Raw genomic sequence first — 14,672 nt, 5'->3', positions numbered from 1 at the left:
ATGCTTGCAGTCAGCAATGAAATGAATGTCCATTTTAAGTAAGTTTATGTCACTTCAGTCGGAGTATAGGATCACAGCGGGAAGCTGTCTTGAGTGTGTGTGCTCGTTAGAGGCGAGTCGTGCGTGCTTAAAGCTCAATTTAACTGAATTCTAGTATATAGATTCTCTGGCAATGACGTGTGCAAAAAAAAAAAAAAAAAAGGCAGCCAATTCTGTTGAAATACGAGTATTCTTCATATCATCTAAACGCATAAATTGCAATCTCAAGGGCAAGTACAATATCTTCTTGTTGGCATCATTTATCTTTGTCATGTATCAGGCAAATACTCGTATGTATGTCTGGCAGGTTTTTCCTTACATTTTCACAGCAAGGCAGGCATGAAAGAGAGACAAATTTGCCATAATCCTTTGACATGCAAATTCGACAATTTCGATTGAATAATAATATGAAAAAGTTTCAAAGGAGTGAAGGACTGAGAAGGATATTTGCAAATAAACCAACCCCGCGGCGGTTGTCAAGTGTCTGTCAAAACGATGTCAGAGACAGAAAAAAAAAAAAAGGGCAGACACCTTGCGGACCTTATTCAATCTCACCCTCTCTCTCTCTCTCTGTCAGAGGAAAATGCCCAACGGCAAACGGCGGCCAAAAAGAGAATATGTTTTTTTTTTTTCGTTGTTAATTATAAATGCCAAGGCCAATATATAGTCGAGGCGCCGTGTCGATGCAGTCGCGAAAAAGAAAAAAAAAACCTGCGTTAATCTGTCATTTGACAGTTGAATTCAATTAAAAACGCCACCCACACACGCAACGCAACGCAGCAAGCGGTTCGGCATGTAAGTAAGTACAGCACACGTCACGTATACGCCACACAGCCACCCCAAAAAAATCAAGTTTTTGCCTCAACCTTTTACTCACTCACACACACACACACTCACTCGCAAGCAAACACGAGCGAAGGCAACGACTACACGACACGATACGATGTTGCTGTAGCCACCGAAGACTAGCTAACGAACAGTTGAAGCAGCCAATCAAGCCGCACAACAGCCGAAGGGTGGGCGGTCAAAGGTAGCAATGGCGTGAAACGGCAATATCACTTTGCTCTCCGTCTCATTCTTGCGCTCTCGCTCTCTCGTGTCGGGCGAAGATCGCATGCGCAGAAACCGGGTGTATATATATTTCGACGACGATTTCGATACCAGAATTTGTTGGACGCGCCAGCAGGTCTAATCAGTCTTTGAAAAGTTTTCGTGCCGTGCACTTTGCGACGGAGAAATTTTTCAAAATTTTTACGTGGGAGAAAGACAGAGCAAGAGCGAGAGCGAGGGAGAGCGCGCGCGTTTAAGTGAGTGTGCAAGAGTGAGATAGAGAGCGCGTAAAACAGAGAGAACTGACAAAATCTCAGTCTCATGATAAAGGCAAACAACAACAAAAACACAAGAAAAGCGTCGTGCATGAGAAATCGATAAGAGCCAGCTGAAGTGCAAGAAGAAGCAGCAGCAAAAGCTGTGTGCGTTCGTGTGTGTGTGTGTGTGTGTGTGCGTACCAAAAAACGTAAGAAGAATCGATTAAAGTAGCGCCTAAAAGAAAATCTTTGATTGACATGCCGGAAAAATGTTACAATAGAAAATTCAAGTGTTGCTGGGCCTAAGAAGAGGCCGTTGGAAAACTAATTTCCACAAGGTAAATGAAAGATTTTCTCAAAAACCCCGAAAACAAAACAAAAAAAAAAAAAAGGGGAAAGGAAAATTGTTGGTGAAAATTTTGTAAACACACGTACACGTGACAAGTATTGGTGTTGGTGTGTTTCCATGTGTGTACCAGTGTGTGTGTGTGTGTTTTGTTGTCGTATTGGAATTTTCGTAAAGCGGCGAAGTTTCGAAATTGACGGCGAAAATGCGCGCGCACAAAAGTAGAAAGTTTGTTTTGGACAGCTCCCCACTGCCTCTCACCCAAACTCCCCATACCCACCCTCTTCCCAACCACCACCCACTCTAACTCGAACCTTAGACACTCTCTCTCGTTCTCTCACAGAAAACACACATTTTTGCGGCGAATAGATACAAAAATTTTTGTATTTGACAGACAGATTCACTCACACAGATACAATAATAAATGCTACGTACTGTGTGTGTAAGTACGTTCGGTTAGCTTCGTTTGGGCTTCGGCTTGTCGAGTTGTTTGGCTGCGGAGTTGTGAGGGCGGGGGTCTTTGGGGGCAATTGCGCGGCGAGTACCCGACGAACTGTATAAACAACAACTTGTGTGTGTTATGAGAGACATTTGAATTTCATTTCATGCAATCCGACTTTCAGTTGTATTCTCGGTGGCTGCTGTTGCGGACAATCCAATACCAACCGTTACCGATTTCGAATAAGAGATTCTGATCAGAGAGTGGTGAGAGAAGAAGAGCGCGAGAGCGCGGCCAAGAGAAAGAGAGCCCAAGTAGATTTATTTTCGTTTTGACATTCGGCAAGCTTGTTGCGTGTAAGTGTAACTATGCAACTGTGTGTGTGTGCCGTGTGCGTGTGTGTGTATGAGTGTGCGTTTGTAATTGTAAAAGCAACCACCCTGCGGGCGGACTGCAGAGCTCGAGCTCGTGCCGGCGTAACTGTCGTAACTTTTTGTTGTTGCTGTTATCGCTTCCACATTTTGGTGCTGTTGTTGTTATTTTCGTATATGTGTATCTGTGTGCAATGCAGTGTCATTGTATTAGTGCGCGCCTTTTACGAAATTGCGGCGTATAAACAAAATGAAATGAAAAGAAGAGACAAGCGAGAAAGAAGAAGAAGTAGCAATAGTCGAGATGGAAAAACGTCATCAATTCGCTTACTCGGACTTGTGGACCACTTTTGTTTTTGTTTCACTGTGCGAGGATGAGGCGTGGGCGTGAGCGTGAGCCTGTTTACTTAGGCATATCTCTCTTTGCAATCAGCAAACTAAGGCGGACAGCTTCCTCATTTCCTTCCTTCCTTTTCGCTTGTCATACTCCTCGTTTTCCCACTTTTACTTGGCTTAGTTTTTCAGTTTTGTAAGCTTTGCACTTTGTTTTGTTTTTGTTTGCTTTGTTTTGCTAGCACAGCCTCTTCTACTCTCTCTCTCTCCCTTTAGTCGTACTCTCTCTTCTCCTCCTCCTCCTCTTTCTCTCTCTCTATCTATCTAGCTTTTTGTTGTCATTTTGCTGCCTATTTTTGGTCTTCCCTTTCACAAGTTTCAAGCTTTCGTGCCAGATTCGCGTGAGTACCACAAAAGCCAAAGAAGACAACAACAACAACTACAACTACAACATACAGTAAATTGTTACAAAGCCGTTGCTGCTGACGCCGCTTAAGGCGACTATTAGTTACACTATGCACATTAGATAGAGTAACAACTTGTCTAGATATAATCCTATTACAAACGGATATTATCATAACTTGATTTCATGATATTATGTGATCAGCAGTTCAATAGTTCAAAATTTATTTTCTATAACGTAATGAAATTGCTTCTTCTCGACTTAAAATGTTGTCAAAGATCTTTTTTTTTAGTATGACCCACTAAATATCGTTTTGAGTATAACTAGTACGTACTTCCATATAGTACATACTTCCACTTACATAATTTGAAGATACTTTTCACATTTCAAGTTCATTTATGTATTTTAACTTTGAATCAGTGGTCGGCACGGCCCATTCCCAGGTCTAGGGCCTAGCTCTTCCGCAGCGCTGTCGTCTTACATACACTACATATATGTAAATGCTCGTGTAGGTTCGGCAATGGCACTTCGGAAACAATTCGATTTAAAGTTTAAATCTTTTAATCAAACTCATAAAGTTCAGATTTTAAGATCTTAAGATGTCTCTCAAACTATTCTAAAGGGTTTTAATTCTAAAATGACTTAAGTTTTAGGTATTACTTACAGTTTTCTATATGAAAGAAACGTAATCTTTAGAACTTATTGATTTCCCATAGCTTCTGGTCTATTTTCGACCTTAAATTTTAACATCTAAGGCTTTTAGAAACATTTTTCAACTACTTATGGATCTGAAATATATTATTCTATATGTTATTTAGTTGTTGGATCTTAATTTATTATTTATTTCCTTAGTTCTCAAAGGTAATCACAGTTTTCTCTATGTTTATCGAACTTTTATGTGTTTCGAACTTTTATATGTTTTAAACTAACTTTTCTAGCATCTGTGTAAGTCTTTAAAAAACATTTTTAAGATTTATATAGAAAGATCTCTAAGATCTTACGATCTCTACGCTCTTTGGATCTCTACGCTCTTACGATCTCTACGATATTACGATCTCTATGATCTTAAGATCTCTAGGATCTCAGTTATTTTCTATGCAATTATTTATTTATTTATTTATTTAGACTATGATTAGTAGGTAATTGCAAATTACCTCTAATCGATATGCTAGCTATAACTACTATGGTCTTAAGCTAGTTGTAAAATATACAGTTCTTTATAATTAATACTAATTTTTATTTCTTTTGTTAACCTATATTTACATGGGTTGGGTAATATTTTACAATAGGTGGAATAGGTTTATTTCTTTAAAGAATTGGGAGATAGCGACAATATTGGGGTTACTTAGGGATAGGGATTCAATAGGGTTAGGGTGTAGGAATTTTTTCCTCGGCTCATTATATTCCTTGCATTCTGTGAGTATGTGGAGAATTGTAAATATTTTGTTGCAATGTACACATTGTGGGGGGGGTTGTTTTTTGAATATGAATTCGTGGGTGAGTTTTGTGTGTCCGAATCGTATTCTTTGAAATTTGATGATGTCTGTTCGTTTAACGTTGTTGTCTATTTTTATTTGTGAGTCTCTTATCGATGTTTGGTTTACATTAGTCGTCTTGTAGTGGTCTGATGTATTCCTCCAAACTTTGCTTTTGTATTTCTTAAGTATGATGCCCTTTATGTACTTTGTTGTGTCTTTGTGGTTAATGTTTTGCTCAACTATATATGGGACACTGTAAGCTATCTTTGTGGCTCTGTCCGCTGTTTCATTGCCCTGGATGCCAGTGTGACCTGGTACCCATATCAAAATTATTTTGGGGTATTGGTGGGTTATTATGTCTCGTATATGAGAGATGTACGGATTTTGGTTGTTGACCTGGGTTACTGCCTGTATTGCAATTATATTGGCTTCTGCTTTGACATTTGTATTAACTAAGTCTAAAAGTATAAAAAATTTGTGATTCGAGCAGACTTTTTGTTAACCAAGTTTTCAAAAAACACATTTTTGACTTAGGCAAATTTATATCTTAAAGATTTGATGCAGCTTTTAGTTGTTAAATCTTAGCTGGAGTGTGTTTCATATGGCTAATACTTTCATTAAAGCCCTAAAGAAGCAAAATATTACCTCTAAGTTCTTAACTAAGTTCTTAAATTGGAACTCTAATTTCAGTTTCAGTCTCAGACCTTTAATCTCTTTCGTTACGCCAAAAAATAGATTATTTGCTAAATTTGAAGTGTATGTATGTTAACTTTTAGCAATTTGACCCTGTTTTAGACCTCCAATTGTATTAACTTAGGATGATTTAGAGTTTTCATGGCATTTCATCTCTAGTTGTTGTGGCTCTCAAATAAAACATTTCTTTCCATCCCAGTCAGTTAATTGTTTTTTCATATCTTTCTCTTTGATGTAAAATTCCTAGAGGTCAAGAAATATGAAGAATAAGACTAACAACCTGCTGCTGCTGCTTTTTTTTTTTTTTTCCTATTGTCGACCCCCCATTTTTAGCGCCAACAAAAACGCTCGCTCTCATAGTCGTCATCATAATCATGATTTTTATCATCATTATATGATGATGATCATTAAAATGTCTCTTTTTTTCTTTTTGGCTTTGGGTGGTTTTGCGGGTTTGTGTTCGTATAGGGCACAAAAGCGTAATTTTCGTAGACAACTTCGTCTACGATGATGATGATGATGATGACGACGACGTTGAATCTAAAACTAGCTTCAAGTACACACATTGTCGAGTGCACATCGGTTCTCTCCATGGATGTGTGTGTGTGTTGGCTCTGTAGGTGCCCTCTGTGGCACGAAGGGCGTCGCATACCCTTTCCACCTCCTTCCGACCAAGACGACTGACTGTTCCCCTCCCTCTATCTCATACTTTTACGAAGAGTTACTTTTTTTTTGTGTTTCGTTGTGTTGTTATTTTCTTCTTTTCATATATTTTTTTGTTTCGGCATTGTTCCGATTCATGGATATGGATGGCTGCTTTACTAGTCTAAAAGTTTTTGGTGCGCTGACGTTGCCATATCTTTGAAGATACATTTACAGATACAGATACTGTATCTGTATGTGTGTGTGTGTGTGTGTATGTGGCTTTTTGTAGTTTTGCCCCGTTTTGCCGTTGACGAGAGTCGACCACATAATGTTGACGAGCGACAATGATGGGCGAATGTGGATTTGATGTGATGTGATGGAATTTGACTTTATGTTGTTTTTCTCACAGTATTTTCCAACATTTTCTTTGTGGCTTTTGTTCTGTCAAAGAGTGTATGTTGTGTGTGTGTTGGATTGTGTGGGATTTGACTGATTAAGTCATCATTTAACTAACTTTTCATCTTGAACCTTTCCAACAGGATATGCTGAAGGCGGCTTAAATATCAATTACCAATAAAGAGGCTACGCACAATAACAAAACATCCTTCCCTTCCTTCAATACTTAAACAAAATGCAAAAAATGTCAAAGAAAACTTTAAACATTTCATGTGATGTGAGGCAATTTCATAGCCTAATCACATGTAATATATGTCAGGGTTATATGATTGATCCCACCACCGTGGATTATTGTTATCACACATGTAAGTCTCGAGGAACAATTACGTAAAGTGCAAATGTTATTAGGTAATTCAATTCCTTTCAGATTGCCGCAGTTGTATATTGAAACATCTGCTGCGTGATGCCTATTGTCCGGAATGCAAAAGCACTGGAGGCAAACAGATCAGTGAAGATAACCTAAGGTAAGGTTATCAATTGGGATGATTATTTTGCAGTTTACTATAATTTCGAAAGGGTTCACGTTTCAGACCTGATAATACAAAACGTTCGCTGATCTATAAACTGGTGCCGGGTCTATATCAAAGAGAATGCAATCAATTGGCCGAGTTTGAGGAACAGCAAAAGGAATTGTCTAACGAGGAGGAGGACGATGCGGAAGAGGATGAAAAACCTCAACAGGAGTTCTTTACAGTTGCAGAACCAATTAGGTGAGTCTTCCCTTCATTTCTTATAAACAAGTGAAAATATTCATTAACTTTTATCATGAACGGATCTAGAAAATATTTTCTTAAGATTTTTGAACCTCTCAGACCTCAAGATTTCCAACTTGGGAATTGTCCAAAATTCTTTATTTGAAAGTTGAATCTACTTAGACCAAGTCGCTATCCAAGGGTCACTTAAAGATCTAGATACCCCCCGAAATATCGATATTTTTAATAATTTTTTAGTTTTTTCCCTTGTCGTTCGACAAAAATAGTGAAATTTCAAAATGGTCGAGCAATTTTCATAAATCCACTAACTGGTCGTCGAAAATTACCAAATATTAAATTTTTTATCGAACACCTTTTTGCTGGATTTCTTCACGCCACTATTTATTTTGTTTTGAATCATAATATTTACTTTAATTAAGGAATTTAACATTTATTGGACCCTTTTTCTCAACTTCTCCTTCCCCACATTTGTCTATATCTTTACAGTTTATCATTAGAATATCATCCCGCCATGTTGCAACAATGCGGTGCGGGTAAGGGTCCAGCGATTATATATTTGCAGTGTCCCGCCGGTCTTAAAGTTCAGCATTTGAAACGCTTTCTATCCTCCAAATATGATATTGATTTGGAGAATAAACAAATCGATCTGGAGATCACATATGAGGATGAGGTATTACCAATTAATTTTACACTAATGGACGTGGGCTACTGTTACAAATGGAATCGGGTAAGTGGTCACTTTTATTTGTTTTGGGGGAAATTGTGATTGGGGGATGGGAGGGATTGAGAGGATTAACCTCTGATGGGCTGTAGAAACCAATTGTTCTGCTAGATTAACACTCGAACAACCCCGGTTCGCCGTTTCCTTTTCCAACAGCTTGCGCCCATGGCCTTTCACTATAGGATACTATTGTACGATGAAATGGAGCGTATAAATTGTCAAGAGAAGAATTTATCAAAAGTTAAGCAGGATATTGAATTAGGACAAGGACATGAGCAGGCTAGTAGTTGTGTTGTTGGTGGTGTGGGTCGTTGGAAAACGGGCAAATCGGTGACCTTTGCCGATGACTTGGAATTGGATATAGAATCGCAAGCATCGCAACGTTCGAGCAAGGCGCGTGGCAAAGTTTCGAATGTATCGAAAACGACAACAATGCGACGTGTTGCCGCAACACCAGCTAAACGTGAACCAGAGGAGCCAAGTCCGGTCAGTAGTTTTAAGAGTTTGCGTAGCAATGATATGCGTTACAGTGACTATCCGGTGGCACGGGTTAAAAGCGAACCAGTTCTGGTGGGCGATGAGGCATCATCGACGACGACGACGACTACAAATTTAGTCTCTCATGCCAACATTGTAGTTAGTATACCTCCTTCCCAATTGAGTAAATCTTCTGGCTATGGCGATGAGGGAGTCTTTGAGCTTAAGACAGCCAACAAGAAATCAAGCCATTTGCCCAAGTTGAAAATCGAATTGAATAGCATGAAGAGTAAACTATCTATGCCCAAATCGGCTGGGGCCAGGCTAGAGGAGACCTCTTCGGCTCAGCAATTGGATCTGGAGACATATGCCAAAAATATAGGCCTAAAACCAATTGAACCAGCAGCAACTACACCAATTGTGGCAGATACCAAATTCAGTCCAAATGCCTCGCCCATGTCCTCATGTTCATCGTCCACGAATGGTTCTAGTTCGAATGGCTTGAATGAAGTGGCCATCAGCTCCAGTTCGAGTTCGCATCGTAAACGCAAGAAGAAGCACTCCAAAGAGCCAAAAGATGCGAACGGCAAACGTAAGAAGTTGCATGCAGAGATTAGTTCACAGACCGATGGCAAAATGAAGATGAAAATAACCACAACTCCAAAGGCACACAAGGTCGATCTGAAGCGTTCACATTCTTTGGCCGGTGGGGAATTGGCCTCGGTGTCGCTTACCCACTTGAAATTGGATGAGAAGTCCCGGGAAAGTAGCGATGTCTTGAATAGAACTTTGGGTGAAGAGGCACGGAGCATAAGTGACTTGATAACGCCAACTTCCTTGGGAGGCACTAATGAGAGTCTGGCTAAAGTAAATACCAAAGAACTAACTTTGCCGGCCTCACCGCCTTTGCCGCCAAGTTTATTCAAAGCTTTTACCCCAAATACAACAGCCACAGCAACATCCTTATCCTCACCAGCTGCAACTACAACAACAATGGCCAATGTCTCCAAAACAACAGCAACAACAGCTCCTGTTCCTGTTTCCGTTTCTGTTCCTGTTGCGGCTGCTTCTTTGAGTGTTCCTATGAAACCAAAACAGCAACAACAACAAGCATTGAGTCAAAATAATCGTAGTAAACCACATTTTGTGGTGCCACAAGCGCCACCGCCACCAACTAGGCCAATGCCACATACCATGCAACGTTACCTCTCCACGCCCAGTTCGATAGCCAGTGCGGCCAATAAGCCAGCTGCCAAGCGTTCAATATCCATCGATGAGACACATCCAGGCAAACAACAACGTTTCCATCATCATCTTCATCACCCGCATCCTCATCAGGGTCCAACACAGGCAGCCATGGCAGCCAAATGGCAATTAAATCATGGCCCAAAGATGTCCCATCAGCCACAGCAGCAAATGCGTCTCTATGGACCCGAGATGGCAAAATCGTCAATGCCATTGCTATGTCCGAACTTGAGTTTAACCAGTTTGCCCAATCAGGCAATTAGCATAACACCACGCCCACGCTCGACGACGACCACCGCCACCACCACCACCAGTCAGGGAACAGGTAACATCAACAATAACAACAACAACAACTTGTTAAGCTATCATCCCACTGCAATGGATCATCATATGCCCGCTTTGGAGATAGTCCGTCTTGGACCAAATAAACCAAAACTGACAATGCCACCCCTAAGCCCGCCCAGTTCACGTTTAATGGGACCACCAATCGGTTTACCCGCCAAGCCGGGTCAATTAAAAATGCCGATACCGACAGTATCCAAATCGCCGCCACTTTCTGTTGTATTGAGTGGACAACGATCACAGGCCGTGGCATCTTCGTCTTCTTCGGCTTATCGCACATCTCCGCCGGCCTTAAATTTTCTCAATAACATTGTTCCCTTGCCGTTTTCATCAAAGTCGTCGTCGGGCGTCAATTCAAAGAAATCCCCAACGGCAACGGGTCAGCAAACAAGTAAAACCAATGGCACGAGTGACAAGTTTAAAACAAGTTTACGTGAATTTCGTCCGCCGCCGCCAACGACGACGACGACAGCAGCAACAACAACATCCAGTCAAGCAACAGCAACAGCGAAGGATGCCGACATACTTGATTTATCAGCCAAGCAAAGCCAGGTTCAATCGAAGGCGCCTACATCATCTCAGCCCTTGGTTAGCAATAGCCTGGAGGTGGCATTGAATAAAATCAAACAGAACATATCCGCAAACAGTCCTACCTCCAGTTCCAGCACCACCACTGCCTCCACGGCAGCCGCCAGTTCCAACTCCAACTCCAAATCATCTGCGTCTGCATCGTCGTCATCGTCTTCGAGTGGCGATGATCTACAGAATCTGCATATGCTTTCGGAATCGGCAACGGCACGCGAAAAGATTTCAATCAAGTTTGAGAACAACAAGCCAAAGAATGCCAATGCCAATGCTGTGGTAAGACCACAAAATGCTTCAGTACGTAGTATACCAAATCCGTCGGCTTTGGCCTTTCGCAATCAGCCAGCCATTACAGCAGCGGCAGCGGCAACAGCCACTCCAGTAACCGTTAGCATGACCGTTAAAACCGATGAGAAGCTGTCTAAACTAACCACTCCAACCTCCTCCTCCCAACCGATTACACCCAATACCATACAAGTCAGTCCAACTAATAGTAATTCATCACAAGTTACGGGCTCGAGTGCGGCAGCCACTTCGCCGCGTGCTCTAACCAAGAAACCCACAACAATTGATCAAGTGGCCGCCAATTTGAACATACGCGCCGAAGCCAAAGCAGCAGCCCTAGCAGAAGAGTCACCAGCACCAGCCAAATCGCCGGAGGTGGCCAAAACCACACCACCACCAGCTGCTGCTGCTGCTGCTGTAAGCAAATCCACGGAATTGAAAGAAGCAACCACTACGACAGTTACGGTCACAGCTGCGAGTACATTATTGACCATGCCAACAAATATGGTCAGCAGTAGCAATGTTCCATCAGCTCCATCAGCCAGTGTCCAACTATCCCAAGAAGCCGCCATGTCAAAGCCGCCCGTACAAATTTCAGCTACTGACACCCTGGCTCCGGTGGCAAGTTCCGCTTAGTCACAAGGTAAGTGCCAAATATTTACTCTACAGTTAAGTTTGAAAAGTCAGTCTAGACATGATTAATATTAAACTAGTTAGTTGAATGATAGAAAGAAAGAAAGAAAGCTTGTGCCCTCCATTATGAGCAGAAGTATGGGTCAAGAGTTCTTTAGAAAGCAGTTAAACCGTTTTGTTATGACCATTCTTGGTAGATATGTATGTATCTTAACAGTGGGCTTTACCTAACTGAGCTTTTAGTTCCTTAAAGTATGCTATGAACAACTTAATAACTGTTTCTAGTGTTCAATAATGCAGAAAAATATCATTGATAGATGATAAAAATGTCAAAAGTAGATAGAAACTTAAAATAAAAGGGCCAAGTGATATTTTTAGTTAGTTGTTGAAACGTTTAAGACCCACAGAAAGTTGTTGAACAGTTTTTCACTCAACAAATAAGTGCCTGTCTTTAATACTTACTTAAGAGCTATTCTCTCAACAGTGTTAGGCAATGCCGTTAATACTGATATGCAGTTTTATACCTTGATATTTCATCTTAGAAATGGTATAGTAACTTCAGTGATGTTTACATTGATCTAAATAAGTGTGTTTATGTTAAAAAAGGAAACTTTAAACCTTTTGTTTAGTGTTGGAAAAGTCTAAAATGATGTTCTGCCAATGTAAAGAAATCTCTTTTAACTCAAGTGTCAGCTTATAATGGATTTAACGTATTTAGATACACAATTAAAATATGTTGAAATTGAAATTCTGAGTTTCGTCTTTTGTGTTAATTTGACTGCGATTTCATTTCGAAGAAGTTCTTTTTCAACCCTCTATTTCCCAACCCATTGTGAAAGCCTAACTGGATTGCTTGAAAAGTTCAACTAATCGTGAATAAATGCACAGTAAATGTAATAATACACAATAAACCGAGAGAGAGAGAGAGAGAGAAAGAGAGAGAATGAAACGAAGGGAAAGAAAGAGTTTCATTTTTTTTGTTTGGTTTGGTTCACTGAACAATATTCCGCACTTTGCGGTGGTTTTTGCCCTCCAAGATGATTCTTGACAATGGCATTTTCCCTAAGTTTTCCCAAAGAAAATGTGGTAGCTTATAATGCACAATAGATACAATTGTTTAAACAAAAGGTCAACATATGAGTGAATGGTAATTTAAACTATTTTAAACCACCAAGCGCTGCTTATCCGAGTTGAAACCATCTGAGAATGTTTTTTTCTCCCAAATACATCGATATCTCCCCAACGTCCGATTTCCCTCACTAAAATTATAAGCTACATAGATCTGTCAATTTCAGTAGATTTCAATAGAAATACAAGAGTCTAATTAGGTATTGGACATGAAAGGACAGTTATCCTTCAATGATCCTTCATTGTCTTCTCTATCATAATGAAATTTGGATATGTATATCTTCTCAGTTGAATATAAACACATAAGTTTTTTGATTGTAACATTCGAGGAGCAGAATTATTCAGTTTGAAATAGATATATCTACTCAGTCAAATGATCTATGAATATTCGAATGTAAACACATTAGTTTTCTTCTCTTGCAAAGGGCTGAGGCCAATCAATCATACTTAATCTCAATTCTTCTCATTACTTTGATGAATCTACAAATATTTTCTTCATTATTCTTTTTTGGTTTTTGGCGCATTTCCCACACTTGTTGGAAAAAAAACACAAGCCGGAAAAGAGGCAGTGAGACAGAGAGAGGGAAACTCGAATTATACAAATTACATTTCGTGTTTGCGTTTTTCTTCAACTTCTTGGCCTTTTGCTACCTACCTCCTCCTCATCCTCCCTCTCTTCCTCCTCGTAGCTTGTGTCTTCTTACCTCACTACTTCTTGTTGCTTTGGATTTGTGTGTGTTTTTTTCTCCCCTTTTTTTCTTTCTCAAGTAGTCATTATACACAAATTTAGCGGGGCCCCGTCGTCAATGTGTCTTGGGTCTTCTACGTGGGCCCCCACTATGGGGCTCTCTCTCTCTCTTTCGATGGTCGTTGTGGTCGGTCATTCATACGAACTTTACTTTTTAGTTTTGCCGTTACAATTTTGAGAGTTTTGTCGCTCTCCCTCCCTGTCTCTATCTCGCTCTTTTTTAACGAACATCAAGTCTGTGTAGAGTCATTACATCATTTTTGTGTAAAACGATGAATAACATTTTCATTTTTGTTCTTCTTTCTTTTCCATTTCAGCATTTCTTTGGCTATGCGGTAGTCAGATGTATCTTGTGGCGCCTTTGGAGAATCTACAGAATGCCAACAACAACAACAACAGCAACAACTAAACTAAAAGGCGCCAAATTGTAAACAATTAGCACCAGAGAGAAATAATTTACACTCTATGCAATTTGAGCTTTTGTTTCTTTTATTAACGGGTATCAAATAACAATTTCATAAAAGCCTTAAACAAACAAAAAAAATCAACCAGAAATACCTTCGATATCGAAAGCAATATTTAAATATGACAAACAAACAAAACTCACCCCCCTCACCACCCCAAAAAAACAAAAACTTTATAAAAAGCTTAAAAATTTTTTCAAATTAGATAACATTTACATATAGCAAACATTTTACAAAGATGCAAAAAACAAAAAGAAAAACAAAATAGTTATAACAAACAAAAATTAATATCAAAAATTATTATTATATACCTGTATATAGGGCGATAAGACATACATATATATATAGACAAACCCAGCATGCCTAGAAAAAGTTCCCAAAAAAAAAAAAAAAAAACTTGAACTGTAAAAGTTTGAGAAATTGTTATTGCCATTTATGATAACACAGAAAATCAAATTCGCATAAAGAATATTTTATTCAGATATTAACATATACATATATATAGTATTGTATGTGTGAGAACTCTCAACCACCCACACACAAACACACACACTCATATATATACACATCACTTTTGAAGTGTGAAACGATGTGACTGACGAGCACTTTAGAACGCCAAAGCGAGTCTATACCATTCCATGGTGGGGTGTGGTGGGGGGGTATCCATGGTTGGCAGCGGGGGTGGTTGGTGGTGGTTCTGGTGGTGTTAGGTAGTCAGATACACCGATAGAACGCACGTTCGTTTGTTGAGGCGATAAAATTTTAACGATTTTGCGCCGCTTTTGGGCGAGCGTGTCAGGCATAAAGAAACAAACAAAAAC

The 14,672-nt window shown here is 39.8% G+C and overlaps 1 protein-coding gene across 1 annotated transcript; it reads left to right on the top strand.

The window, feature by feature from the left end:
- The first annotated feature begins 1,250 nt into the window (after positions 1 to 1,250).
- Positions 1,251 to 14,470, top strand: Su(z)2 (Suppressor of zeste 2). The gene is made up of 7 exons (XM_068290767.1): positions 1,251 to 1,684; positions 6,594 to 6,815; positions 6,878 to 6,974; positions 7,041 to 7,220; positions 7,710 to 7,950; positions 8,101 to 11,521; positions 13,705 to 14,470. Exons 2-6 carry the CDS (start codon positions 6,686 to 6,688, stop codon positions 11,512 to 11,514), a joined length of 4,062 nt encoding a protein of 1,353 aa, XP_068146868.1. The 5' UTR covers positions 1,251 to 1,684; positions 6,594 to 6,685; the 3' UTR covers positions 11,515 to 11,521; positions 13,705 to 14,470.
- The last annotated feature ends 202 nt before the right edge of the window (positions 14,471 to 14,672 follow it).

This window comes from Drosophila tropicalis, unplaced genomic scaffold (assembly GCF_018151085.1).
Source record: "Drosophila tropicalis isolate 14030-0801.00 unplaced genomic scaffold, ASM1815108v1 contig_593, whole genome shotgun sequence".
NCBI classification, from domain to species: Eukaryota; Metazoa; Arthropoda; class Insecta; order Diptera; family Drosophilidae; genus Drosophila; species Drosophila tropicalis.
The sequence above is the reverse complement of the archived record's forward strand: the minus strand, read 5'-3'. Positions and strand labels throughout refer to the sequence as shown.